At 54.5% G+C, this 26,350-nt stretch overlaps 1 protein-coding gene across 5 annotated transcripts in view; it reads right to left on the minus strand.

Annotated features, from left to right (window-relative positions):
* The window catches only part of TBC1D16 (TBC1 domain family member 16), a 101,202-nt gene that overhangs the window by 51,608 nt on the left and 23,244 nt on the right, over positions 1–26,350 (minus strand). For all 5 annotated transcript variants that reach the window (XM_008013163.3, XM_037993235.2, XM_073005462.1 and 2 more), the window contains exon 3: positions 24,663–25,260. In XM_008013163.3, the coding sequence (XP_008011354.1) occupies positions 24,663–25,260 (598 nt within the window). The remainder of the gene's footprint in view (positions 1–24,662; positions 25,261–26,350) is intronic.

Consider the following 26,350-nt stretch of genomic DNA (forward strand, 5'->3'; position numbering starts at 1 on the left):
GCTTCCTCTCAGAAACCAATATCCTGGTTGGGTTCTCCATTCCAAGGAAGCTTCTATGCGCCCAGCCCTCCTCAGAGCCTCAGCCCGCAGCGGGAGATGACACCTCTGCTCAAGTTCTCGGGAAGGTGTGGGTGAACGAGAAGCCCAAGGCCAGGCTGGTGGGAGAGGGTGACGCACAGGAGGAGCTGGACTGCGGTCAGCTGTCCCCTTGCACCCTCCAGTCTTTGCTGCTATGTTTACTCGGCTCCCTTCCTGGGACGGCCTTGCAGCAAATCCATCTGGGATACATTTTGTTTCCACAGAGGGACCCTGTGAATTTTGAGGTAGGGCCAAAGAACCTCCCTTGAGAGCCACAAAAGATCAGGGCCAGGATGGGCCACGGGCCTGTGCCCAGTGTCACCACCCAAGGCAGAACCGGCCGCCCACCAGGGGCAGGAGACTGGATGGTCTCTCCAGGCCCTGATCACAAACTCAACCATTGGAGAAAATTGTTCCAGAGCATCTTGGTCTGGGTGGGAGTGGGGAATAAGCATTTCTTTCAGAAATTTTAAAAAAAAAATTTTTTTTCAGACTGGGTCTCGCTCCGTTACCCAGGCTGGAATGCTGTGGTGACATCACAGCTCACTGCAACCTCCATCTCTGCCTCCTGGGCTCAAGTGATCCTCCCACTTCAGCCTCCCCAGTAGCTGGGACCACAGGTGCACACCACCACGCCCAGCTAAATTTTGTATTTTTTATAGAGATGGGGTCTCGCTATGTTCTCCAGGCCAATCTTGAACTCCTGGGCTAAAGCGCTCCTCCTCTCGAGGCCTCCCAAAGTGCCAGGATTACAGGCATGAGCCACCATGCCTGACCTATTTTTAGACCGGAATAAACAGGTACAGAAGTTTGCCTGGTGACCAGGAGCCATTACTCTTTCCGAGTGAAGGTGGGGTTGGGGGCAGGGAGTGTCCCCATGAAGGTAGCCCCTGGCTGGGCATTCTCCACTCCCAACCGCGGCCTCCCTCTGCAGGCAGAACCCTGGATGCTGCAGGGAGCCGGTTCTCAGGGAGAAGGGAATTAAGTCAGCACAGGGAGATTTGGGTTCCGCAGAGTTTAAGGGCTCCTACAAACAGCGGCTTACGGGCTGGTGAGGAATTTCCCTTCCTGAAGCTTTTAACGCAAACAGAGGAGTGCTGGGCGGGGGTGGGGCGCTAGGAGATGCAGAGGCTCAGAGAAACCCTCCCAGGCTCTCGGATTTTACGCCTGCAAGAGATTTTGAGGGAAGAATCCTCAGTGTGGGGAAATGAGGTTGCCCAGCAATTCTGAATGTGGTTTAAAAAAAAATTAGGCGGAGGAGAATGAGACAATATTAAATATTTCCTTCGGATTCAAACAAAATACTTCTGAGTTCTTCTCTGTGAAGCTGTGTGTGTGTTTAGAAGGGAGAAGGGATGATAGCACGCCCTGCCAGAAGCCATTTTATTTACTAGTTTGGATGTTTCCCCTGACGCCTACCTGGGAGGTGCTTGCCTGGCCACCAGCCAGGGCCGTGGCTCCTCGGCAAGTGGGCGTCTGCCGAGCCTTTGATGCGCTCCCCGAAGTCACAGAGCAAAACAACACACTGAACAAACACCACCACCCTGAAAAGTCACCAGCCCATGGGCCTCTCTCTGGCTCCAGCTGTGGCTGATTTACCCAAACTGAAACATTTTCCTTTTGTCAACTGTAGAGAGCTATGAGTCAGGTCCAAGCGCCACTGGGCGTGTGCCCAAGGGGCACAGGGGGCAGGAACCGGACGGAGGCGTCCCAATCATAAGATCATGGCTGAAAGTCAAACACACCCAGAGTCCACAGTCGACCACCTCCCGCTCGGCAAGCCAGGGTCCTGGTGAACCCACGTGCCTGCATTCTGCACCAAGCAATTCTGTCAACACACACCAGCAACTTAACAAATCCACTCCAACGAACGGGGAGAAAATTAACATTAAGGGCAAAAAGACTGTTTCTGGAGGGTTCTATGCACCAGATGTTGGTTCTTTAATCGGCAGTCAACCTCGAAGCAAAACTTAGGAGGCCCCTGCTTGTTTTATCAGTGAGAGCCACAGAAAATCAAAGTCCAATCCTGCTAAGCATGGTGCTGTGTAGCCTGGCCAGCCCCGTGGAAATCCTCAGCATAGACTTCTTCTGCCACCCTCCCCAACCCACACCTGCCTGCCAGCCCCAGGCCCTCCCTCAGGACCCAGCGCCCTCAGTCCTCCTGCCGAGGAAAAGCCTTTCGTCGGTAAAAGAGAAAAAGGCTTCTCCAAAGGAAATCTCTTAACTTGAAAAAACACCATGATTAGGGAAACTCCTCCATCGTCCAAGATACAAACACAAACTCCCCAACACCTGTCAGTCCTTCTCAGGGCTCCATGGGGCCCAAAGGACACCCCAAATGTGGAGGACCACTCAAGACCCTCAAATACAGCAAGCACTGTGTGCCCCCTGAACAGGGATCCCCACATTAAATGAAAACAAAATTGGCCAGCACAGGGACATCTTGTGCCCACGAGTTAAGTACAGCAAAGTCTCCAAAGCCAGAATCCCTCCCAGGTCCTGTCCGATGGGTTTTATCACTTGACACATCAAAGCCCCTTTCACTGGTGGTGGGTTCAGCAGAGCCCTGGGCTTCGGGCCTGCCCTGCTCTGACAGCCCCCGCACTGCGGCCTTGATTGGGCCCTTTTCCACTCCGTGCCTGCTTTGAGTAACAGGCTCCCACAAAAACACTGCGCTGGGGTATTTCCGGGATGAAAAGCCACGGTTCGCTTTGCCTGCCGTGGACAGAGTCACAAATACGAGCCATCGTTGCCTCTTCCCAACAGTCTGGCACGGCAAACCGGCCTTGTGGAGCTCGGGATTGTTCTAGATACTGCTCATGCATTCTCCAGCAGCTCTGGCTGGTCCTGCCCAGACACCTGCCAACGCCAAAGGCCAAGAGGCCAAGACACCACAACCTTCATTCAAATACACAAATGCCCTCAAATACACAAACGTCCTCACTGGACAAGCGGAGCAGCCTCAGCACTGGCCCTCGCAAGTCCCACCAGAGAACGGTATAGAAAAGATGACTGGGGTCAAGGGGCGGGGAGAGGGGCCCCAGTACCCTCGTGACCACTCTAGCACTAGCCTTCTGTAATGACCCCCTCTGGATTCTCAAAATCAGCCGAGGGGTCCCCACCCTCCTGAGGTGGCCGGGGAGCTGCTGCCTACCCCCAGGGGCAGGCCTGTGTGCAGTGTCCATGCCCAGAAACCTGCGCTCAGATTTCCCAGTTCCCAGAAGACAACAGGGAGAGTCTATTTTTCTAAGCTCACTAGGTAAAGTGTTACTTCCTGATCTAATCTTGCCAGGCTCTGGAAGCTTCCGTCAAGGTTTTCCCACACTCCATGTCAGGTCTCTAACATGAACCAGCTTTCAGAGTCTAATGACTAGATTTGACTTTCAGCTGCTCGGACAGAGGCTTCAACTCAGCCTGAACAAGCGGTGTGGACAGCAGCCGTAGCTCTCACAAGGCGTGTGGGTGATGGGTCTCGGGCGCCCAGCCAGCGAGGGGCCGGCTCCAGGTGGTGGGAGCCCACGCTCCCAACCAGTGCTCCGGCCACAGCGCAGCACCTGCCCCATGTGAGTCTTCTGTTCTAACCTGGGCAGAGGTGAGCCTGGGCAGCCACCTCCAGCGTGATTTCCCAATGCTTGAAGTTCATGACCAATTGTTGGGGTGGGGACAACCTACACAGGCTTACAGACCTAATCCAAGAAGTCAGTTCTCAAAAGGCTGGGAAAACGTGCACCAGTCTCACAGTCCCAGTTACCTTAAAAGATCTTAACTGATTTCTCCTTCTCTCTGTTTATTGTGGTAAAATGTCCATAACATAAAATTCACCACCGTAACCGTTTTTAACGTAGAGTTCAGTGGCGTTATACCATTCCTATTTTTGTGCAACCATCACACCGCCCATCTCCAGAACTCCCCTTCTTCCCAAACGGAAGCTCTGTCCCCATGAAACGCCAGCTCCCCAACGTCCCCTCCCTCAGCCCCTGGCACCCGGTTCTTTCCATCTCTGAGCCTGACAACTCCAGGGGCCACACATGAATTGCACAGTTTTGACCCCTTGTGTCTGGCTTATTTCACTTGGCATAATGTCCTCAACTCATCCATGTTGTGGTGTGTGTCAGAACTGCCTTCCCGAGGCTGAACATTCTGCTGGGTGCGTGTGAAACGTGTGTGTGAACACACTGCATTTCTCTAGTCACCCGTCAGGAGGAACTTGGGCGCTTCCACTGTGGGCTACTGTGGACGGTGCTGCTATGGGCAGGGGTGGACACGTATCTGTTTGAGCTCCTTCTCTTTATTCCTGACACGTCTGTATGACCACGAATCATCTGTGAAATAATTTTAACAAGCCAGAGGTTCACACAGTAAATTCCAGACATGGCCGCCCTGGAGACCCAGCTGGGCTGTCCCAGGGGGTCCCTGCGTCCACCCCGGGAGAGCAGGAACGACACAAAGCAGGCTGCATGTGGCTGTGTCAGGCCTCCCACCCACCCCATCGGCCGGGTATCTCTGCTTTGGGGCCGCGGGTCAAACGTGTCTGGGTCCCGTGTGGTCTCAGGGGAGGCTGAGGCTGGTGCGAGGTGGAGTGGGGTGAGGTTGTGCTGGAAGCTCTCCACCTCTCCACCCACCAGACATCCAGAGAAGAGGCGGAAAGTCAGCCGGGAAGACAGAAGGCTGCTAGAAGTGGACAGGAGGCAGGAGTGGCATCTGGCTGACCCTGACCAGGGGGAACTGGCCCAGGTAAGTGTGCACGCCAGCCCGGCCCTCAGAACTGCTTGCAGGCACTTGCTAGTTAATATCCACGTGATTTAGGATTCACCAAAATCTGCTTGGAAGGAGTTAGGGAGGCAAGAGGGAGGTCAGGTGGGGAGGGACACAGGCAGTGCCGCCCTCCAACCACAGGCAGGTGGGGGTGGGGTGGGAAGGCGGAGGGGAGGGGAGAGGAGAGGGAGGGGAGGGGAGGGGAGGGGAGGGGAGGGGAGGGGAGGGGGAGGGTGGGGGTGTGCACTGCGGGCAGCCCGGCCAGCCCTAGGCTGATCTGGGGGAAGCCTGCCATCTGCTGGGCACCGGGATCCCTCCCCGAGCAGAAGTGCCACCTCCACGCAGATGGAGTTTCCAAGGGGCGGTGCCGCCATCTTCACAGGGCCCCCTGGCAGCTGGCAGGGGTGGGGGGGCGAGGGGGTGCTGTGTTGGCCAAGCCCAATTCTGGGGTGGGAGAAAACGAGCAACACTCTGCAAAGGGCCGGGGGCCTACGGCCCCCCCATCCTTGCCAGACCGCGATGCCCTGTGTCCAAGCCTGTCCGGCCGTGGCCACCGGCTGGCCTGTGTGGGATGCCTGCTGGGAAGCACTTTCCCGCTCGTGGACCCTACAAAGACGCCTCTCTGCAGGCTCCCCTCATGCTGCGGGCACACAATGCATCCTTTCACCCGGGGTGGGTCTGGCGGAGGCGGCCCCTCCCCGGGGTACCCCCCGCTGGGCTCCTGACCCCACACTCCACTGCTGTTCTTGGCCTTCGTAGACCCGTCCCTTTCAACGGCTGTCAGGAAACCGTGTGGACGAGGAATCCCTGTTGGTCGTGCTGAAGGCGCACGCCTGAGACCATCTCTCCACGTCTCCCAGAAGGGGAAACTGTGACCCACATCAAACTGTGGCCATTGGAAAGGTGAACGCAGGGAGCCTGGAGCTGGTGGGGGCCGGGGGTGGGGTAGCCTTACGCCCAGTGTCACTTGACACCCCTCCCGGCAGCCCGCCAGGCTCGGAGAGAGACCGTAGTTACCAAAAATAATCCTCCCAGTGTTTAAATATTTACAGAAGCAAGACAGATCCTGATGCCTTTACAATCTACTGGAGTCTGCCCTAACCGCCAGTCCGAGGCTCCCAGGAGAGGCCACAGCCACCACCTACCCAGTTTTCGGGGTCCCAGGTCACCTCTCCTCTCCCTGTCCCCACCTGATATATATCGCAGGGCTCCTCCTCCAGTGACCACATATCAGCCACTAGCCTTCTCCCTCCTTCCAGAACATTCCCACTCCCAGCTCTTTGCTCTCACATCACCCAGCCCCAGCACCGACCTTCAGAGAGCTCATTCTGCTCCAGAGCCCCTCGGGGAAAGCCTTCTTTCTCTGCAGAGCCTGCACCTCATTTTGGAAACCAGGGAACAAAATGTAACAGAAGTGGCCTTTGTCAGTGCAACCCCAGTGTCCATATAACCCCTGGGGCTGGTCTCAACCCCACTCCCCTCCTGGGGATACAAGGGGAGGCGGTACAGTACCAGGCCAACACCAGTCCCAGCGGATGGCACAGACATGGGCACTGCTCTCAGGACCTGTCCAGATGCTACTTCTCATGACAGTCTATGGGGCAAGGAACACCAGCGCCAGCCGCATTGTGCAGAGGGGAAACTGAGGCAATGAGGGTCATAACCTACCAGCACACAGCCAGGCAGAGCTGGGGCGTGGCCAAGGACTTGGCTCCAGGGTCCCACACTTAAAGACCATTTCTGTCACCACCTGGGGGTAGTAAGGTCAGGGATATGCCCCAGGCCGCCTGCTTCCACCAACCAGTCCCTTTCAAAGGGCGGAGGTTTCCACAAGCGTGGCTGAGTGTCTGTCTGTTCTTGACGGTCAGGAAAACCTTACTTTCAGGTTCCCAAAGCAGATTCCCTGAGGCCAGGAAGCACTTAGATGGATGGGCACCAGGAGCCCTGTGTCCTCTGCTTTGCAGGTGTTTAAGGAACACTGTTTAGACTGGAAGAAAGAGCCACATGAAAATGCCCTTTCTGTTTACTCTGCCAGGAAGGATACAAAGGCAAACAGAAGCAGCTACGGGAGTCTTTCGACCGCAAGACAAAAGGTCCTTTGCCCCTACTACCCGCAACTTTTAGGGAAGATTTCATCAGGGGTTGGGTTACATTGCAACAGCCAGGCGTGGGTCCCCAGAGGTACGGTGTGAGCTCCCCCACTCACCGGGAGACAGGCACTGCCACGTCACTGCCTCTGGGTGCCCGTGACCTCATGCTCAGAGCTCTCAGAAGCTCACATGGCCTGTGGGGCCCCTGCCAGGGCTGCTGATGCAAGAGCTGGGGCCCGGGGGCCTCTGGCTTCTGCTCCCAAGGGCAACTCTGTGTATTCAGAGCAGCTCAGGCCCTCGAGAGCACCAGGAGCCCCCAGCCCCCGTGCAACCACTGGCCAGGGTTGCGTCAAGGCCTCCCGGAGCAGTTATCATGGTTTGTGAGCTGCGGTGGAAAAGGCTGACAAGTTTCATTTCCCTGGCCTTGGACAGCCCTCCTGACGCAGGGAGCGCCCATCCCCGGGGAGCACTGCCTCTCCAGGAGCCTGAACTTCCTTCTTTTTGGTTCAGGAGGTTTGATGCACTTATTTCCTCCCTGTCCTGACAGTTTTACTAGAAAGGTCAGCTTTTTAAAGAGCTGTCAGTCCTTCGGAAGACAGTTAACAACAGGATGGTTTTAAGAGAGCCCACTAGATCTGTCTTAAAGATCACCCACCACTGGCTCCACCGACACCTCTTTAGAATCCAGCTCCCTTGGGGGACACACTTGGCTGGTGACTTCTAGAATCCCAGCTCAGAGCCAGGGGGTGCTGGGTCTGCGAACCCCCCACGAGAGGCAATGAAACCCCTCCTCCTAGAGGTCGCCTAACCATCAAGGACAAAGGAAGAGGGAGTCTATGAGGAAGGGCTGGCCAGACAATGTTTTTTTGTTTTTGTTTTTTGAGACAGAGTCTCGCTCTCATCCCCCAGGCTGGAGTGCAATGGCGTGATCTTGACTCACTGCAACCTCTGCCTCCCGGGTTCAAGCGATTCTCCTGCCTTAGCCTCCTGAGTAGCTGGGATTACAGGCGCCCGCCACCAAGCCCGGCTTGTAAATACACCGGTTGCAAATACACCCTGTTGTAAAAAACACCAAGCCCATCTGTAAATACCCATTTTGTAAAAATACCCAATACAAAATACCCATTTTGTAAAAATACAAAAATTTTGTAAGGGCACCTTTCAAAGGGCGGAGGTTTCCACAAGTGTGGCTGAGTGTCTGTGTGTTTTAGAGACGGGGTTTTACCAGGTTGGCCAGGCTGGTCTCAAACCCCTGACCTCAGGTGATCCACCAGCCTCGGCATCCCAAAGTGCTAGAATTACAGGCATGAGCTACTGCGCCTGGCTGAGAATGTTTTTTCAAAAACGCAGGTCACCAATCTGTGTAGACCTGTGCTGGCCAAAGCAGTGACCCCAAGCCACATGTGGCATCGCACTTGAGACATGATCTAGGTGTAAAGTACATGTGAAATTCCCAGGACTTGGTAAACAGAGAGAATGTAAAACACTTCCCATCGGCGGCCGTGTATACTCATCCCACATTGGAATGATACTATTTTGAACATGCTGGGTAATTTACAAAAATTTTCACCTTTTTTGTTTGTTTTCTTTTTGTGTTTTCACTTTTAAAAATGTAGCTATGGCCGGGCATGATGGCTCACAGCCTGTAATCCCAGCACTTTGGGAGGCCGAGGCGGGTGGATCACCTGAGGTCAGGAGTTCAAGACCAGCCTGGCCAACATGGCAAAACCCCATCTCTACCAAAAATACAAAAATTAGCTGAGCATGGTGATACACTCCTGTAATTCCAGCTACTCTGGAGGCTGAGGTAGGAGAATTTCTTGAACCCGGGAAACGGAGGTTGCAGTGAGCTGAGATTGTACCACGGCACTCCAGTTTGGGTGACAAACTGAGACTCCATCTCAAAAAAAAAAAAAAAAAAACTTACCTATAAGACCCACACAAATATGCCCAATGGATATTGGACAAAAGAGCAAAGCACCCCAGTGAAGGAAGAGCGGCCTCTTCAACAAACGACGCAGGAGTCATTGCGTATCCATAAGCAAAATAAAAAATAAACCTCAACCCCATAAAACTTTGAGGAAAATAACAGGAGAAAACCTTCAGGATTGGCCGAGCGCGGTGGCTCAAGCCTGTAATCCCAGAACTTTGGGAGGCCGAGGCGGGCGGATCACCAGGTCAGGAGATTGAGACCATCCTGGCTAACATGGTGAGACCCCGTCTCTACTAAAAAATAGAAAATATTGGCCGGACGTGGTGGAGGGCGCCTGTAGTCCCAGCTACTCAGAAGGCTGAGGCAGGAGGATGGCGTGAACCCGGGAGGTGGGGCTTGCAGTGAGCCAAGATGGCGCCACTGCACTCCAGCCTGGGTGACAGAGCGAGACTCCGTCTAAAAAAAAAAAAAAAAAAAAAAAACCTTCAGGATCTAGGACTAGGTCATGAGTTCTTGAGCTTGACATCAAAAGTATGATTCATAAAAGGAACAATTGATAACCTGAACTTCATCAAAATTAAAGTCTTTTGCTTTGTGCAAGATCCTGTTAAGAGGACGAAAAAAAGAACTACCGACTGGGAGAAATACTTGCAATCCACGTATCTAGCAAAGGACTAGTTTCTAGAATGTATAATCAACTCTCAAAACTCAGTAGTAAACAAACAAAAAATGGATTAGACTATGTCTCTTTGTCTCTTTGGGTACCTGTCTTCATTGCAATGAATCATTTGTATACATTGTTTTAGTATAGCCACAAAAGAAATCATGTATTAAGAGGAAGAAAAAAGCAGGTTATTACCTGTCACTGGAACAAAATGATCACTTCTGGTTGCCACAGTAAATCATATTATGACTTTTTTCAAAATCCTCCAACCAAAGGTTGTCCCCATAAGCCTTTCAATACATATTATTAAGACATAAGGTGCTTAAGAGACAAAGAGATCTTCCACCAAAGAATCAGATACCTGGATGGCAAATAAACACACAAAAAGGTATTTGACATCATGAGCCGTTAGAGAAATGCTGATTAAAACCACAATGAGATGTCACTATACACCCATGAGGATGCTTAAAAAAAAAATAGTGACAACCCCAAATACTGATGAGGATGTGGAGAAACAGGCACTCATACATTTCTGGTGGGAGTGTAAAATGGCACAGCCACTCTATGCAACAGTTTAGCAATTCCTTTAAAAATTAAGCATACAGGCCGGGCACAGTGGCTCACGCCTACAATCCCATTACTTCGGGAGGCCGAGGTAGGAGGATTGCTTGAGCCCAGGAGTTTGAGACCAGCCTGAGCAACATGGCAAAAACCCTGTCTCTAATTTTACTACATTAAGAAAAGTATTTACAAAAACTAATCACACAATCAATCCACATGTGACTCAGCAAGTGCATTCGCGGGAATTTATCCTAGAGAAATGAAAACTTAGATTGCAACAAAACCTCACACATGAATATTTCTGGTAGCTTTATTCACAGTCTCCCCTGAATGGGAAGCCACGGTTCGTGTCCTTCAGTGGGTGAGCACACAGACTGTGGGATGGCCACACCATGGCGTACCGCCACTCAGCAGTTAAAAGGAACAGGTTCTCGACACGCACGACAGCTTGGATACAGCTTCATGGGATGATGCTGAACCAAAAAAAGTCCATCTCAAAGCTGACACTGTGCAGGGTTCCAGTTACATAAAATTCCTGTAGACGAGTGGTTGCCCGGGGTTAGGGAGTTGGCGAACTCTATGCCAGGGCAGCGTGGAGGAACCCCGTGGTGGGGGAGTGGTTCTGCATCTAGCTAGTGGTGGTAGTTGCGGGAAGCTACATGTGACCCAGTGGCACAGGATTCTAGACACACAAGCACAGATGGGTGCCTGTAATACCCATGAGACCTGTGGACTGTACCAACCTCAATTTCCTGGTTTGGAGAATGCACTACACTTCTATGCAGGATGTCACCGCGGGGGGAAGTGGGCGAAAGGTGTATAGGGCCTCCCAGTACCTTTTTTTTTTTTTTTTTTGAAACTTCCTGTAGTTATTTCAAAATAAAAACTTCTAAATGTGGCTAATAGAAAATTTTAAATCACAGAGGTGGTTCACATTACATTTCTATTGGGCACGGCTAGCCTAAACCGGGGGTCCACAAACCGTGGCCCGAGGGCCAAATTGAGGCTGCCCTCTGCCTCTGTACAGCCCATGAACGAAGACTTTTTAAAATGAATAGACTTTTTTAGAGCGATTTTAGGTTCACAGAAAAACTGAGCAGAGTACAGCAAGTTCCCCCTCAAAGCACACACTTTCCCATACTATTTCATTTTATTTTTATTATTATTATTTTTTTTGAGACAGAGTCTCGCTCTGTCCCCCAGGCTGGAGTGCAGTGGCGCGATCTCGGCTCACTGCAAGCTCCACCTCCCAGGTTCACGCCATTCTCCTGACTCAGCCTCCCGAGTAGCTGGGACTACAGGCATCTGCCACCACGCCCGGCTAATTTTGTGTATTTTTAGTAGAGATGGGGTCTCACCGTGTTAGCCAGGATGGTCTCGATCTTCTGACCTGGTGATCTACCCGCCTCAGCCTCCCAAAGTGCTGGGATTACAGGCGTGAGCCACCGCGCCCGGCCACTTTCCCATACTATTAACGTCTTGCATTTGTGTGGTACATTTGCTATAACTGATGAGCCAATGTTGATACATTATCAGTAATAACTGATGTTCACAGCTTCTACTAGGGTTTACTCTTGGAGTGTACAGTCTATGGGGTTTCACAGACACAGTGGCAGGCGTCCACCACTGCAGCCTCAGACAGAAGAGTGTCGCCGCAGCCAGGCACGGTGGCTCATGCCTGTAATCCCAGCACTGTGGGAGGCCGAGGCGGGCGGATCACCTGAGGTCAGGAGTTCAATACCAGCCTGGCCAACATGGCGAAACCCCGTCACTACCAAAAATACAAAAATTAGCCAGGTGTGGTGGCGGGTGCCTGTAATCCCACCTACTCAACAGGCTGAGGCAGGAGAATTGCTTGAACCCGGGAGGTAGAGGTTGCAGTGAGCTAAGGTGCGCCATTGCACTCCAGTCTGGGTGACAAGAGCAAAACTCTGTCAAAAAAAAAAAAAAAAGAAGAAGAAAAGAAAAAGAATTATGTTGCTGCCCCTGGAATCCAGTATCTGCCCATTTATCTTTTTCTCCCCTTGAGCCCCTGGCAGCTGTTGATCTATTCACTGTCTTCCTAGTTTTGCCTTTTCCAGAATGTCCTAGAGCTGAAATCATGCAGCTTGCAGGCTTTTCAGACTGGCTTTTTTTCTTTCTTTCTTTCTTTTTTTTTTTTTTTTCGAGATGGGGTCTCACTCTGTCACCCAGTTTGGAGGGCAGTGGTGCCATCTAAGCTCACTGCAACCTCCGCCTACTGGACTCAAGCAATCCTCCTGCCTTAGCCCCCCAAGTAGCTGGGACTACAGGTGTGAACCACCATGCCCGGCTAATTTTTGTATTATTATTATTATTATTTTATTTTATCATTATTATTATTATTATTATTATTTTTTCTTAGAGACAAGGTTTCACCATGTTGCCCAGGCTGGTCTCCTGAGCTCAAGTGATCCACCTGCCTCGGCCTCCCACAGTGCTGGGAATACAGGTGTGAGCCACCGCGCCAGGCCCAGGTTGGCTTCTTTCACATAGGGATGTACATCTCAGCATCCTCCACGTCTGCTCAAGGCTTGACAGCTCATTTCCTTTCATCGATAAACAATATTCCCTTGCAGGGATGTGCCACTATTCCCTCGTCCACCCACCACTACAGAGCATCCTGACTGCTTCCACTGCACCTGTATGAATGAAGCGGTTACAAACACCTGTGTGCAGGCTTCCATGTGAAGGATGGTTTTGAACATTTTTAAATGTTGAAAAAAATCCAGAGGAGAATATTTCACAACACATGAAAATTATATGAAATTCCACTTTCAGTATCCTTAATAAAATGCGAATGGGGCCGGGCACGGTGGCTCACACCTGTAATCCCAGCACTCTGGGAGGCTGAGGCGGGTGGATCACCTGAAGTCAGGAATTTTGAGATCAGCCTGGCCAACACGGCGAAACCCCATCTCTAGTAAAAATACAAAAACTAGCCGGGTGTGGTGGTGTGCACCTATAGTCCCAGCTAGTCGGGAGGCTGAGGCAGGAGAATTACTTGAACTCAGGAGGTGGAGGTTGCAGTGAGCCAAGATCACACTACGGTACTCCAGCCTGTGCGGCAGAGTGAGATACTGTCTCGAAAAAAAAAAAAAAAAGAATTTAATGGAACACAGCCATGCCAATTAACACATTGTGCGGTGGCTTCCATGCTACAAGGGCAGAGTTGAAAAGCTACAGCCAAGACCATTTGGCCCCCAAAGCAGAGAATACTTGCTGTCTGGCTCACCTGCCAACCCCTGGAATAGACAATTACAATTCCCAACTTTGAAAGGCCAGGAAGAAAACCAACCCAAATGATAACGGCAACACCGGAGGGATCGAAGATCACAAACAAATATTTCCCTTCTGCCTTTTCCCCAAATTTCTTTTCTTTTTTTTTTTTTTTTTTTGAGACGGAGTCTCACTCTGTCGCCCAGGCTGAAGTGCAGTGGTGTGATCTCAGCTCACTGCAAGCTCCGCCTCCTGGGTTCAAGCAATTCTCCTGTCTCAGCCTCCTGAGTAGCTGGGACTACAGGCATCCATCACCACGCCCGGCTAATTTTTGTATTTTTTAGAAGAGACGGGGTTTCGCTATGTTGGCCAGGCTGGTCTCGAAATCTTGACCTCAGGTGAACCACCCGCCTTGGGCCCTCAAAGTGCTGGGATTACAGGTGTGAACCACTGTGCCCAGCCACCCTCGAATTTCTAAAATGAGCACAATCTCTTTTGTCTCTTCTGAAGCCCGTTTCTACAGCGTCTTTGCTGGGGCTCCAGGGACTGTCCCCTGTCTAGGACTCCTGACCAGACTCACTCCCTCAGCTCTCAGGGTCAACGAGGCTGGGCCATGAGGAGCAACTGACACGACAGAAACGAGGGGTTGCTCAGGGCCCTGACTGTGTTTGGTTTTACACTTTTTATTTTTAACCAGAGTCACTGCTCAGCCATCCCTTTGCATTGGAGGCTTCAGCTCTGCATCACCCTTTCCTAAAACGGGGTGATGACCACACTGACATCAGGCTCTGTGTCTGGGATTCAGGTCAGCACCCATAGAGCATGTGCCGCGGTGAACAGTGCTCCCCCCAGATTCGTGTCCATATAGGAGCTCCCAATGTGACCTTATTCAGAAATAGGGTCTTAGCAGATGTCACCAAGCTAATACGAGGTCACCCTGCATTCGGGTGGACCCTATCTAATGACTGGCATCCGTATGAGAAGAAGAGAGGGCACACAAAGGGACACACCCTGTCCATGTGGCAACAGAGGCAGAGGTCAGAACGATGTGGCCACAAGCCAAGAAATGCCTGCAGCCACTCAAATTGGAAGACACCAGGAAGGACCCTCCCCTAGCCCTTCCAGAGGGAGGGTGGCTCTGCAGACACCTTGATTTTGGACTTCTGGCCTCCAGGACTGTGAGAGAATAAATTTCTCTCGTTTCAAGAATCCGGTTTGTGGTCCTTGGTCACAGCAGCCCCAGGACACTGATACAAGCACATCCAACGGAGCTGGCAACTCAGTCAGATACACAGTGATGATGACTGTTTACCTGCCCTGTACTGAGCCCTCTGCGCAGAGCTTTACATGCACAGCCTTCCTGAACCCCCACAATGCCCCAACTTCACAGAGGAGTAAACTGAGGCATAGAGTAGTTCAATATCATCCAAGGCCACCCCCTGGGGGTCCTGAGTGGGGCTTGGATTCACAGCTGGGCCTCTGACCAAAGCATGCCTACTCAGAAGCCTCGCCCAGCCAAGCCCGCCAGCCCTTTCCCTGCCTAGACATCATGTGTGAGCCAAACAGCCACACCAGAGTCGCACACCAGAGGGCTGGGCACGGTGGTGTCCCGGCCGAATTCTTTGGCGGCCCCTCCAAGCTCCCGGAGCTGAGGGGCAGCCAGGGAGGGGCCGGTGCTCGGCAGGGCGCCTGCTTGGCCTCTCCACCTGGCAGTGAGACTCCCGGGGCGAGGCCATGTCCTGTGGCCATTTCTAGACTGACCGTGGCCACACGCCAGTCCACGGGGCTTGGACCAGCCAGCTGCCCCTCCTGTAACAGCTTCCCTCGGACCCCCGCCATCGGCCACCCTCTGGGCGCAGGCAGAGCAGCTGGTAGTGGCCACCTTGGCTTGGGCGGGGGGGAGTCTGGGGGAGGGAGGAACGCCACACAGAGCCTGCCAAGTGCTACAGAAACAAGACGAGATTAGTCTGAACGACACACAGAACAGATTGCAGGGTGTCGGGCAATGGGATGTTTTAAAGAAATAAATCTCAGCTCCCGGTTACAGAAGCACAAACAAACCCAAACAACAGATCTTCAGGAGCTGCTGGCTTCCCGGCTGCCAGGCTGTGCTGGGGCCCGGGAGGGGTGGGCAGGGGTTCCTGGAGCATCCTCAGGGGGCGGCAGGCGCTCTCAGGGCATCCCTGGGCACCCTGGTTGGCCCACGACTGGGATCGGTGACTTGATCCTGAAATTTGGGAGGAATGGAGGATGCAGCCCTCCCAGCTCCTGGCCATCCCACCTCTGAGGTCTCTCTGGGACCCAGCTGTCCCTCCCCTGGGTGGCGGCAGCTCCTGGATATCTGTGTTGCACCCGCCCCTGATCCCCGCTGCTGCTGGAGTGGCCCTAAGACATGCACGGCCCACCCTCCCCGCTCACTCCTTGCCCCCCTCCTTGCTGTCTCCTACCCTGGACCCTCTCACGTGCCCTTCTCTCCACCCTTGCCTCCCACTCCCTTCCTCGTCCCCCGCTTTGTGTCCCCCTCTCTCCTGCTCTGGGCTCTGATTTGCTGGGCAGCTGCTGCACCCCGGAACAGAGACGGGAAGGGCAAAGTGCGTCCTGATTCGTGTGCCACCGCTCACTTCTTTGCCCACCTCTAGAAGTTTCTCATCTGCCTCGAGCTTGCCTGGAGGGTTGGGCAGAAAAGGAATGGCAGGAAACGCAGAAGGGATCCAGAGCCCCAGCAGACCTTTGCGAGGCCAGGGTGACACCCCCAGGGCCTTCCATGGGAGCTCCTGCAAGGATGCTTCCCAGCAATGGGTCCTGGCCCACCGCGCGCACTGATTCTAGTTTATTCTGAGACTGGACTCTTCCCCGAGAGCCTCATTTCTATCCTCTGTGCCGTGTGGGAGGACAGGGGCTGTTACACCAACGATGAATGATAACGCCATTAATAATTCAGCCACTGCTACTGATACTCGATCGGCAGGGAGCCTGTTCCTCCTAAAGGCAAAAAGCACTTAGATGCCATTTATTTCTGCCTCGCATGCCCTGCGGGGTGGGCCAGCACCTGCCAGGGAAGCCATGTGAGGTGGGGAATGGCCGCCCCTTGGGGTCTGCTGTCCAAGCACTGGTCAGCTCCAGGTGAACCCTTGTGCCATTGCCCCCAAGATGGCGGCCACCCTGAGGGAGTAAAGGGGCCTTATCTTATCATCTTATCTTTCCCCCATTACTTTTGTCAGAATTTTTCGGGCCTGTCCTGCTGGGAGGGTTCTAGGGTCCACCTTCCATCAATCCATCCAGTCCTGTGCTGTCCTGAAGGCTCCTGCTGTGACTATCAAACTTCACATTCATTGGAGATAAAGAAAGACCAAAGTCCAGTTGCTTGGCCACATCTGCCGTGTTTCCAGGGCGTGGTGACCACACACAGTGGGGCATAGGCACAGGACCGCGTGCACTGCAGGACGCTCTGCTGACAGCACCGGCCCAGGCACTGGGAGGGCCCTGCGAGGAAGCACCCAGGCACGGTGGCGCACGTAGGGAACACCATGCGGCCGTGATGGGAGCTCCCCAGAGAAAACTCAGATCCCAGCAGGGTTACAGAGGAGAAAGTCTTCTCTGCCTGCAGGTGGGCTGGGGTTTCAGCAGGAGAGAGGAGATCATTCCAGCTGCACGGAGCAAGGTGGGAAGCGGCGATGCTTGGGGTGAGGTGTCCAGTTTGTGCGCAGGAAAGGGCAAGAGGAAAGAGGGAGGGCAGGGGGTCCCAGCAGGACCCCGGGGTGGGCAGGACATTGCTCCTGGCCCTTGCCCACCTGTGGCCACACCAACCCGCTTGGACTAAGTCTAACCTGGTAGGAACTGTATGACAGAAACCACAGTAATAAGTGGCCAAACCCTGAGGCCAGGCCACCCAGCCCATCCCAACATCCAGACACCGTCTTGCCTAGACTGGCTGCCTCTAGAATGCATGCCGGGAATGACAAGAGGACCTGGGGAGAGAGAGAAGGAAACACTCACTTCCCCAGGGGGAGGCCCCGCTGGTGGCACGGGACCTAAGGTGGCAGGCCGGTGTCACTGGTGTCACTGGAAGGACCTCAGTGACCAGCTCGCCCTGGAGGCCTCTTCATTAATTAGCAAGCGTGAAGGGCAGTAGGAGATGCTAAGCCCGCCCAAATGTGCAGGGTTCTCCCTGACTGTCTATTTTTATACACTGGTTTTCATCTTAAGCTTAATATAATCACAGAATAACATTTCTGAAAACAGAAATTTTTTTTTAAAAAGTGCTCATAATCACACTAGGCTAACATATGGACACATCTTGGTCTCAACCTCTGCCATCCACTGCCGTGGCCACTGACCGCAGGTGCTATTCCAGTTTATATTAATCAAGGCTGGGCACGTGGCTCATGCCTGTAATCCCAGCACTTTGGGAGGCCCAGGCAGGAGGGTCACTTGAGCCTAGGAGTTTGAGACCAGCCTGGGCAACACAGCGAGACTCTGTCTCTAAAAAATAAAATAAAATAAATGAACTGGGCCTGGTGGCGCACGCCTGCAATCCCAGCTACTCGAGAGGCTGAGGTGGGAGGATCCCTCGAGCCCGGGAGCTCGAGGCTGCAGTGAGCTGTGATTGTGCTGCCACCAATTGTACGCCGGCCTGAGCCATAGAGTGAGACTCTGTCTCTAAAAATGAAATTTAAAAACATTTTTAAATTAAAAACAATTTTATTAATCCGTATTATGCAAAATTTAAAATTCGGTTGCTCGGTTGCACCTGCACCATTTCAAGGGTTCGAGAGCTGCATGAAGCCAGCGGCCGCTGTACAGGACGGTGCAGACCTGGGTTCTGTCTGTCCTGGCAGAAGCTCTGCTGGGCAGCCGTGCCTTGACAGCCTCATCCGCACCTCAGGCGTCTTCACAGAGTTTAACTGCAATGTGCAGAATCATAACCTGTTTCCTGCTTTGTGTCCGATTCACTGTAAATTTCTTTTTTTTGTTTTGTTTTTGAGACGGAGTCTCGCTCTGTCACCCAGGCTGGAGTGCAGTGGCCGGATCTCAGCTCACTGCAAGCTCCGCCTCCCGGGTTCATGCCATTCTCCTGCCTCAGCCTCCCGAGTAGCTGGGACTACAGGTGCCCGCCAACCCGCCCAGCTAGTTTTTTTTTTTACTTTTTTTTTATTTTTTTTTTAGTAGAGACGGGGTTTCACCGCGTTAGCCAGGATGGTCTCGATCTCCTGATCTCGTGATCCACCCGTCTCGGCCTCCCAAAGTGCTGGGATTACAGGCTTAAGCCACCGCGCCCGGCCGATTCACTGTAAATTTCTACTCTGCAACACAGCATGGACTACTTGACAGTCCTTGTCAATCCTACATCTTCTTCTATCTGGCAGCACTGAGCTTCTGAACCTTTTACGGGTCACAGACCTTTTGGGAAGTCAGATGGTGCCCCCCCATCATATAAAAAAAGTGGGTGGGGTAAGATTTCAGGGGCTTGTGAGCCCAGGTTTGGAAACTCCCTGATCCAGCAGAGGGACCTTAGAGAGGCCTTAGTCGATCCACCTCCTCTGCTGTTGGATTCTTACGATCTGCCCCTTTTTCTCCACTGTAAGGAATACCACAATGAACATCTTCATGCAGATGCTTTTGTCTTTCTACTTTTTTTTTCTTTTGAGACAAGGTCTAGCTCTGTCACCCAGGCTGGAGTGCAGGGGCGCCATCTCGGCTCACTGCAACCTCTGCCTCCCAAGTTCAAGCAATTCTCTTGCTTCAGCTTCCCAAGTAGCTGGGATTACAGGCGCACGCCACCACGCTGAACTAATTTTTGTATTTTTAGTTGAGACGGGGTTTCACTGTGTCGGCCATGCTGGCCTTGAACTCCCAACCTCAAGTGATCTGCCCGCCTTAGCCTCCCAAAGTGCTGGAATTACAGGCTTGAGCTACATGCTGGCCACTTTGGCCTTTCTATCTGTAATTTGGATTCTTTCTTAGGATGAGGTCCAGAAGAGACATTTTCACTTAGCAGAATCTGGTATTTGTTTTGTTTTGTTTTGACAAGGTCTCACTCTGTCACCCAGGCTTGAGTGCACTGGTGCGATCATGGCTCACTGCAGCCTCCACCTCCCGGGCTCAAGCAGTCCTCCTGCCTCAGCCTCCGGAGTAGCTGGGACTAAAGGTGTGCACCACCACACCCCGCTAATTTTTTTTCTTTTTTGGTAGAGACGGAGTCTCTCTATGTTTCCCAGGCTTGTTTCAGTTCTTTATCCAGGTCATCAGTGCACATCCCTAGGGCAGGGCCAGTGGACACGGTGCCGGCCCCACAGTGCCCCGTTTTTCCACACCCTCGCCCAACTAGCCTTTTAGGCTGGAGGGTACCTTCCAGCACAGAAACCAAGGGCAGGATGACCAGTCGTGCCTGGTGGTCACCCTCCCCAGCACACCCCAGAGCCTTGCTTTCTGACACTGAGGAGGGTACAGGGCCAAGACAGCCCAGGACTCACCCCCGGCTCGGGGAAGCTCAGGGTCTGGGGCTCTCAGCGCCGGGAGGCAGGACTTCGCACTGGCGACAGCAGCTCTCCTTGTCAGCCCATCCCCCAAGTCAGCCTTGAATATTCACTTGGTCAAGGATTTCCAGGCCGTCGCTGTACTGGGGGCTGGGGGTTCCAAAGGAGACCCCTGGGTTTGGCAGGTGGGCTCACCCTCCAGCATCCAGGCCCCGCCTGGCCATACTCTACAGGTAGCGCACGAATGTGGGCAGCCCGGGGGGACGCTTTTCTAACCCCTCCGCTCTTCTGTGAACTACTCGCCAAATAACCATATACCGGGGGTGGGGACCCTCGGCCCCAGGGTGGGTGGGGGCGTTGTCTATCCTGGCCAATCCCAGCCAGACACGCAGCCTGCACATGCAGTTCTTCAGATCCACCACTAGAGGGGACCCTCGAGCCGGCCTACCTGCTCTGCCCTCCCGGGGGACTCAACCTCACAGTTAATTATTAATAGACGTCCCACCCCTCAGAGTGGCGATGGGTGCACCCAAGTCCTCACCAACACCCCTGGGGAGTGGCCACTCCTCTGGGGGCCTCGGCCCTGACGCCCCTCCCCACCCCAGAGCACCAGGCACTCGCTCGCGCTCTCTCTCTCTCTCTCTCTCTCTCTCTCTCTCTCTCTGAGCCCCTTCACAGCAGGGGTTCTAAACGCTGCCTGCACTTCAGAAACCCCCAGGAAGTTCAAAACATTCCCATGCCTGGGCCCCCACCCCAGCGATCCTGGTTTAATTGGTGTGGGTGCAGCCTGGGCATCAGGATTTGTAAAGCTGCCCAGGACATTCTCACGGGCAACTGGGCTGGGGACGCCTTCTCTACAGCGTCTAGGACAATTAACCACCTTAGCCAAGATCTCCAGTCCCATCACACGAAGGCCCGGGGGATGGGCAGGGAGCAAGAAGCGCCACCTCTGCTTCCTGGGTCTACCACGCGGTGGGGGCCAGAAGCACATAGGAGCAAGGGAAGACCAGGGAAATGCAGATTCCAGGGCTCACCTAGCCCCTTTCAGAATCCTTGTCTGCTTTTCTTTTCTTTTTTTTTTCCAGACAGGGTATCTCTCTGTCACCCAAGTTAGAGTGCAGTGGCAAGATCACAGCTCACTCCAGCCTCCACCTCCCAGGCTCCAGCCATCCTCCTGCCTCAGCCTCCCAAGTAGCTGGGACCATAGGCATGTACCACTATGCCCAGCTAATTTTTACGTATTTTGTATAGAGACGAGGTTTTGCCATTTTCCCCAGGCTGGTCTTGAACTCCTAGGCTCAAGCGATCCACCCACCTTGGCCTCCCAAAGTGCTGGGATTACAGGCATGAGTCACAGCGCCCGGCCTCCGTATCTACTTTTTTAAAATAAAAAGAAAGCTCCCAGCAGTCTGTCTTGGAGACAGGCTGTTTTCACAGCCTGGACCGAAGCACACACTTCTGGAGGAGTGAGGAGAGTCCCATCCACATCCACCTTGTCCCAGCACAAAGCTGCACCTGGCCACATTCAGCGAGCCCTGCCTGGACCAGGCTGACACAGGCCTGAGGAGTGAACCACACCAAGCCCGCGGCCACGTGGCCAAGAGGCATTTTCTGAGCCTTCATCAGGAGCAGGGCCAGGCTGCGATAAGCACCCCCAGTCATGGTCTCTGGGTGGGGATGAGTCCCAGGCCAGGCTCGCTGACCCCATGCCCCAGGCTGGTACTCAACCCTCACGCCAACTGTGCCCTACAAGGGGATTCCTTTTTTTTTTTTTTTTTTGAGACGGAGTCTCGCTCTGTCGCCCAGGCTGGAGTGCAGTGGCCGGATCTCGGCTCACTGCAAGTTCCGCCTCCTGGGTTTACGCCATTCTCCTGCCTCAGCCTCCTGAGTAGCTGGGACCACAGGCACCCACCACCTCGCTCGGCTAGTTTTTTTGTATTTTTTTAGTAGAGATGGGGTTTCACCGTGTTAGCCAGGATGGTCTCGATCTCCTGACCTTGTGATCCACCCGTCTCGGCCTCCCAAAGTGCTGGGATTACAGGCTTGAGCCACTGTGCCTGGCCTACAAGGGGGTTCTTGGCCCCATTTCACACCCATGAGGAATCTGTGTTTTGGACGTGGGAGGTAATGGCCACAAGATCACACACAACTCGGGTGATGCCAGGACTGGAAACAGATCTGTCGGGCCCCAAAATTTGCTCCTTCACCATCATCTGCCTCCCAGCAGTTGGCGACGGACAGGCGGACGGGGTATCTCGGTGGGGGCTCGAGTGTCAGAACAGAAAAGGGAGCCATGGGGAGTGCCCTCCTCAGCCCAGGGTTGGGGGGAATAGAGAAGCCTCCACCAAAAGCTGACATGAAGGTGCCCCGCCCCAGGAGCTGAGTCTCAAACATACAAGGTGGCCAGTTAGGAGAGAGTGGGAGGAAGAAGCCCAGGCCGAGGGGATCCCTGGCCAAAGGCATGAGGCAGAGAGAGCCCCACGAGATCTAGACGCAGAGAGGATGATGAACTTGGAGGTGTGCACAGTGCGGGGGCAGGGAGGGAGGTGGCATCGCTCAGCAGGGCCGATGGTGGTGGGCCTTCGACCCCGAGTGAAGGAGATGACGCCTCATCCTGAAAATGATGGGAGGCCCCCGGCGGGTCCCAGGCAGAGGGGCAGCTTGGCTTCCAGAGTGAGTGCACAGCACCCCTGTCCGCTGCTCACTGATGTCAATACACCCCTACCCTCAGTTGTGACAAAAAAGTGTCTCCTGGCATTGCCACACACTGCCTGGGGACAGACTCAGCCCTGGGTGGGAATCACTACTCTAGAAGAACCTGGAGGCACCTGGGCATCAGCGTTGTACAAAGGTTCCCCCCAGGAGCACCCCACATGCAGCCAGGTTGGAGAACCAGCAAGGCGGAGGGCAGGGAAAGGGGAACCGGGGTGCATTCTCACAATACCCCCAGAAAGTGAATATTACCAGCCTCATCTTACAAACAGGGAAACCAAGCCTCCAAGAAGAGAAAGAATTTCCCAGGTTCACACTTACCAGGGGTGCCAGGACTCAACCAGCACTCAACTCCCTAACTCCTAAACCTGAGCTCCCTACAAGATGGAGCTGCTGGACAGAGAGCTGACTGGCCAGGTTCTGGTTGTGGTTCTGCCACGGAGTCCTCAGCCCCAAGACCGTGGGCCAACCCCCCCACCTCTCTGGGACACAGCTGGGACCTTCCCCTCTCCTGGGCCCTGGGGACGTGGGGACGCCCGCAGGCTCTGCTGCACTGTCGGCCCGGCACCACCAGGGGGAGCTCCGACTGAGTCCGGCCAGCGGGACCCAGGCCAGGACCAGCGTTCGGTCCCCACCCCCCAGCACTCCCTCGGGTTCCCTGGCCCCTGACGCCACCCAGCTCAGCAAGCCTCCTGGGACCTGGAATCCTCGGTCACGGCTCACGGCTTCCTTTTATCTGCACTCTCAAATAATTGAGATGAATGTTATCGGTTCACCCTGGGGCTCTAATGGACTGCATCTTATTGGAGGGATAAAATCAGGGAAGAACGCGTCCCACAGTCACTCCTGCTGAGGCCAGCAGAGCCTGTGTCCCTACGTCATGCCCTGCCACTCCCTGGCTTAATCGGCCTGGGGTGACCTTTTATGCTGCAGCCCTGGGGCAGACCCAGCTGGGTTCACATCCCAGCTTGGCCCGGGCACTGGCTGGGTGATGCCTGGCAAGTTGCTGACATTCTCTGAGCCTCCCTTTCCCCTTCGATAGCAGGGGATAATATGAGGGCCCACCTCACAGGGCGTGGGGCTGTAGAAAGCACACATGTGTACCATCCACAGCCCATGGTGTCCAGCACCCAGGCGAGGCCGGGACCACCCACGTCCAGCATGCGCCCAGCTCACACCACGAGCTCAACAGTTAATGACCTGCTCGCTGACTGATGTCAGTTCTTACTGTTGTCTGTGGTCTCCATCATTATTCGCCTAGAAATCTAATGAGCATAAGGACCACGGCCACGGCATAGGAAGGGGCTGTGGAAGTCGGATGCAGGGCCCCTGTGCTGGCTCTGGGGCTCCGGGCCTATGCGACCACACTGGCACTCACCCCAAGGCCATGAGGACCCTCGTGGCACCATGCAACGCTCCCCACTCAGGAAAGTCTCTTTGGGTTCCAAGGCCCAGGGAACCCCCCACAGGGCATGGGTCCAACTCTAGCTCCTGCAAGCATGGCCACCAAGGAGTCCAGGTACTCCGGCTGGACTCCCCGGGGTGCAGAGCGGCTGCCGAGTCAGGTGAATATGGTCAAGACTGCCCCGGGACTACGTTCCATCCTCCACAGCTATGAGAAAGAGGGAGGCTAACACCTCCAGGGACCACAGGGGGCCAGGTCACGTGCCTGGTGGGCTGCAAGGCAGAGCGGGGAGCTGGGGACCAAGCGGAGCAGCATATCTGGGCTTGGGCCAGCCCTGCGCGTGAGCCTAATGATGCCACCCGGGCCTCTCGAGCACTTGCTTGAGGACTGACAATCTCCTGCCCCTCTGGCGATGGGAACAGAAGGGACAAGGACTCCTGGGGGCTTGGCCTTGGTCAGGGACCTGTCAGACCTGACAGGGCCTGTTTAGTCCTAGTAAGCCTCAAGGAGAGAGAAGAATGTGGATGCCCTGGCGCACCCTTCACAGTCCTCTCAGTGGAGTGGAAAGTGGGGACTCCCTGCTGAAGCCCTCGCCTCGGGGAGGGGCTCCTGCCACAGCCACAGTCACAGGCAGGTCGGGCAGATGCCTCCAGCGCTCACCTAGCATCACAGGTGATGCAGGTGACAGCTTCCTGCCCAGGTCAGGCCTTGGGGGCCTCCCGAGAGCCCACACCCAGAACCAGGAACTCACCTGCTGTCGCTTTCCAGAAACACGGAGCCGCGGCTCTCGGCCAGTGCCGCGCTGATGGGCGAGAGGCAGAAGGGCGAGGAGAAGGCATCTGAGTCTGAGTCGAAGGAACTGTCTCTGCTCACACCCTCAGCTGACAGTTCCAAGGAACCATCCTCCTCCCCGGCCTCGGGCCGCAGCTCCCGCCCCTCCTCGGTGACATCCTGCGGACTGACTGTCGACAAGATCCCAGAGGGTCTGCGGGCAGGCTGCAAGGCCGGCTGGGCGCCATCCACCCCCAAGCCCTGAGCCAGCTTCTCCTCGTCCTCCGGCGCGGGGCTGGCGAGCACGCCGTCCGGAACGCTCTGGCTCACCACCAGGATGTCCTCATCTTTTGGGGTCAGGGTGGGCCGCAGCTCCGTGGGGGAGGGCTGGTGGGAGGCTCCTGAGCTCCGGGTGCGCCGGCCACGAGGGCGGGGTGCCTTGCGAACGGGGGAGCTCTCGGGCGTGATGTAGCGTAGGGCCTCCTCGTCCTGCCTCTGGATGCGAGAGTTGGGGACCCACGCCAGGATGAGGGTGGCTCCCAGCATCTCATCCTTCTCCATGTACAAGCACAGGTAACCTGTGAGGAGCCAGGGGGACGGTGTGTTAGAGGCCAGGAGGCTGTGGATGAGGCCCTTGTGGCACCTTTGGCGAGCTGCTCGGAGAGGCCACTGCCCTTTAGTGAAGCGCCAGTCTGGCCTCAGATACAGCCTGGCCCTGAGCAAAAACACCAGGGGGAACTGGGGAGCTTGAAATGAATTCCAGCTACACGTGTTTTCTAAGAACACACTTCCAGCAGATCCAGGGGGCACTGGTCCCCGAGCACCAGCCTGCCATGCGCCTTTCTTTTTGGTTTTTGCGTTTATTTTTTTCCTTTGAGACAGGGTCTCACTCTGTGCCTCAAGCTGGAGTGCAGTGGCGCAATCTCAGCTCACTGCAACCTCCACCTCCCAGGCTCAAGCAATCCTCCCACCTCTGCCTCCCGAATAGCTGGGACTACAGGTGCACACCACCACACCCAGCTAATTTTTTTGTTTTTTTTTTAGAAATAAGGTTTCACTATGTTGCCCAAGCTAGTCTCAAACTCCTGAGCTCAAGTGAACCACCCACCTCAGCCTCCCAACGTGCTGGGATCGCAGGCGATGAGCCACCCGTTCAGGCTTGCCATGCGCTTTTCCAAGTACCAGGGGCTCTCCCTGTGTTCAGAGCCCCGACCCTGGCCCCAGGGCTCACCTGCCTAAGGCCTCCCTGTCTGTGTGAGCCCAGCAGCCCAGGTGCCCAGCTTCATGGCTTTACAGCACTGTTAGGAGGGATGGAGGCTGGAGACTTCATTCTATTGCACAAAAATAATTCATCCAAGTTGGGTGGTATTTGGACCTTTTCCAATCATGAGTGGCACTCGTGGCATTTTTAAAATGCAGGTTATTGGAGGAAGGAGCCACCTTTAGAGGTGAGCATTGGTGTCACAGACGGGGTTGCTGGGGACATGGAGAGGAGCAATTTCTCCTGGGCCAGAGCAAGTGGGTGAGTGCTCAGTTCTGGCGGGAGGTGGCATCTCCTAACACAGCATCAAGCAGCTTTGGGATATCCCGATTCCTGGGCCTCCCCCACCCAGTCTCCAGGTCTCTACAACTCAGACCCCTAGAATCTCCTAAGCACTGCTCCTGTTG

Source organism: Chlorocebus sabaeus, chromosome 16 (genome assembly GCF_047675955.1).
Source record: "Chlorocebus sabaeus isolate Y175 chromosome 16, mChlSab1.0.hap1, whole genome shotgun sequence".
NCBI lineage: Eukaryota > Metazoa > Chordata > Mammalia > Primates > Cercopithecidae > Chlorocebus > Chlorocebus sabaeus.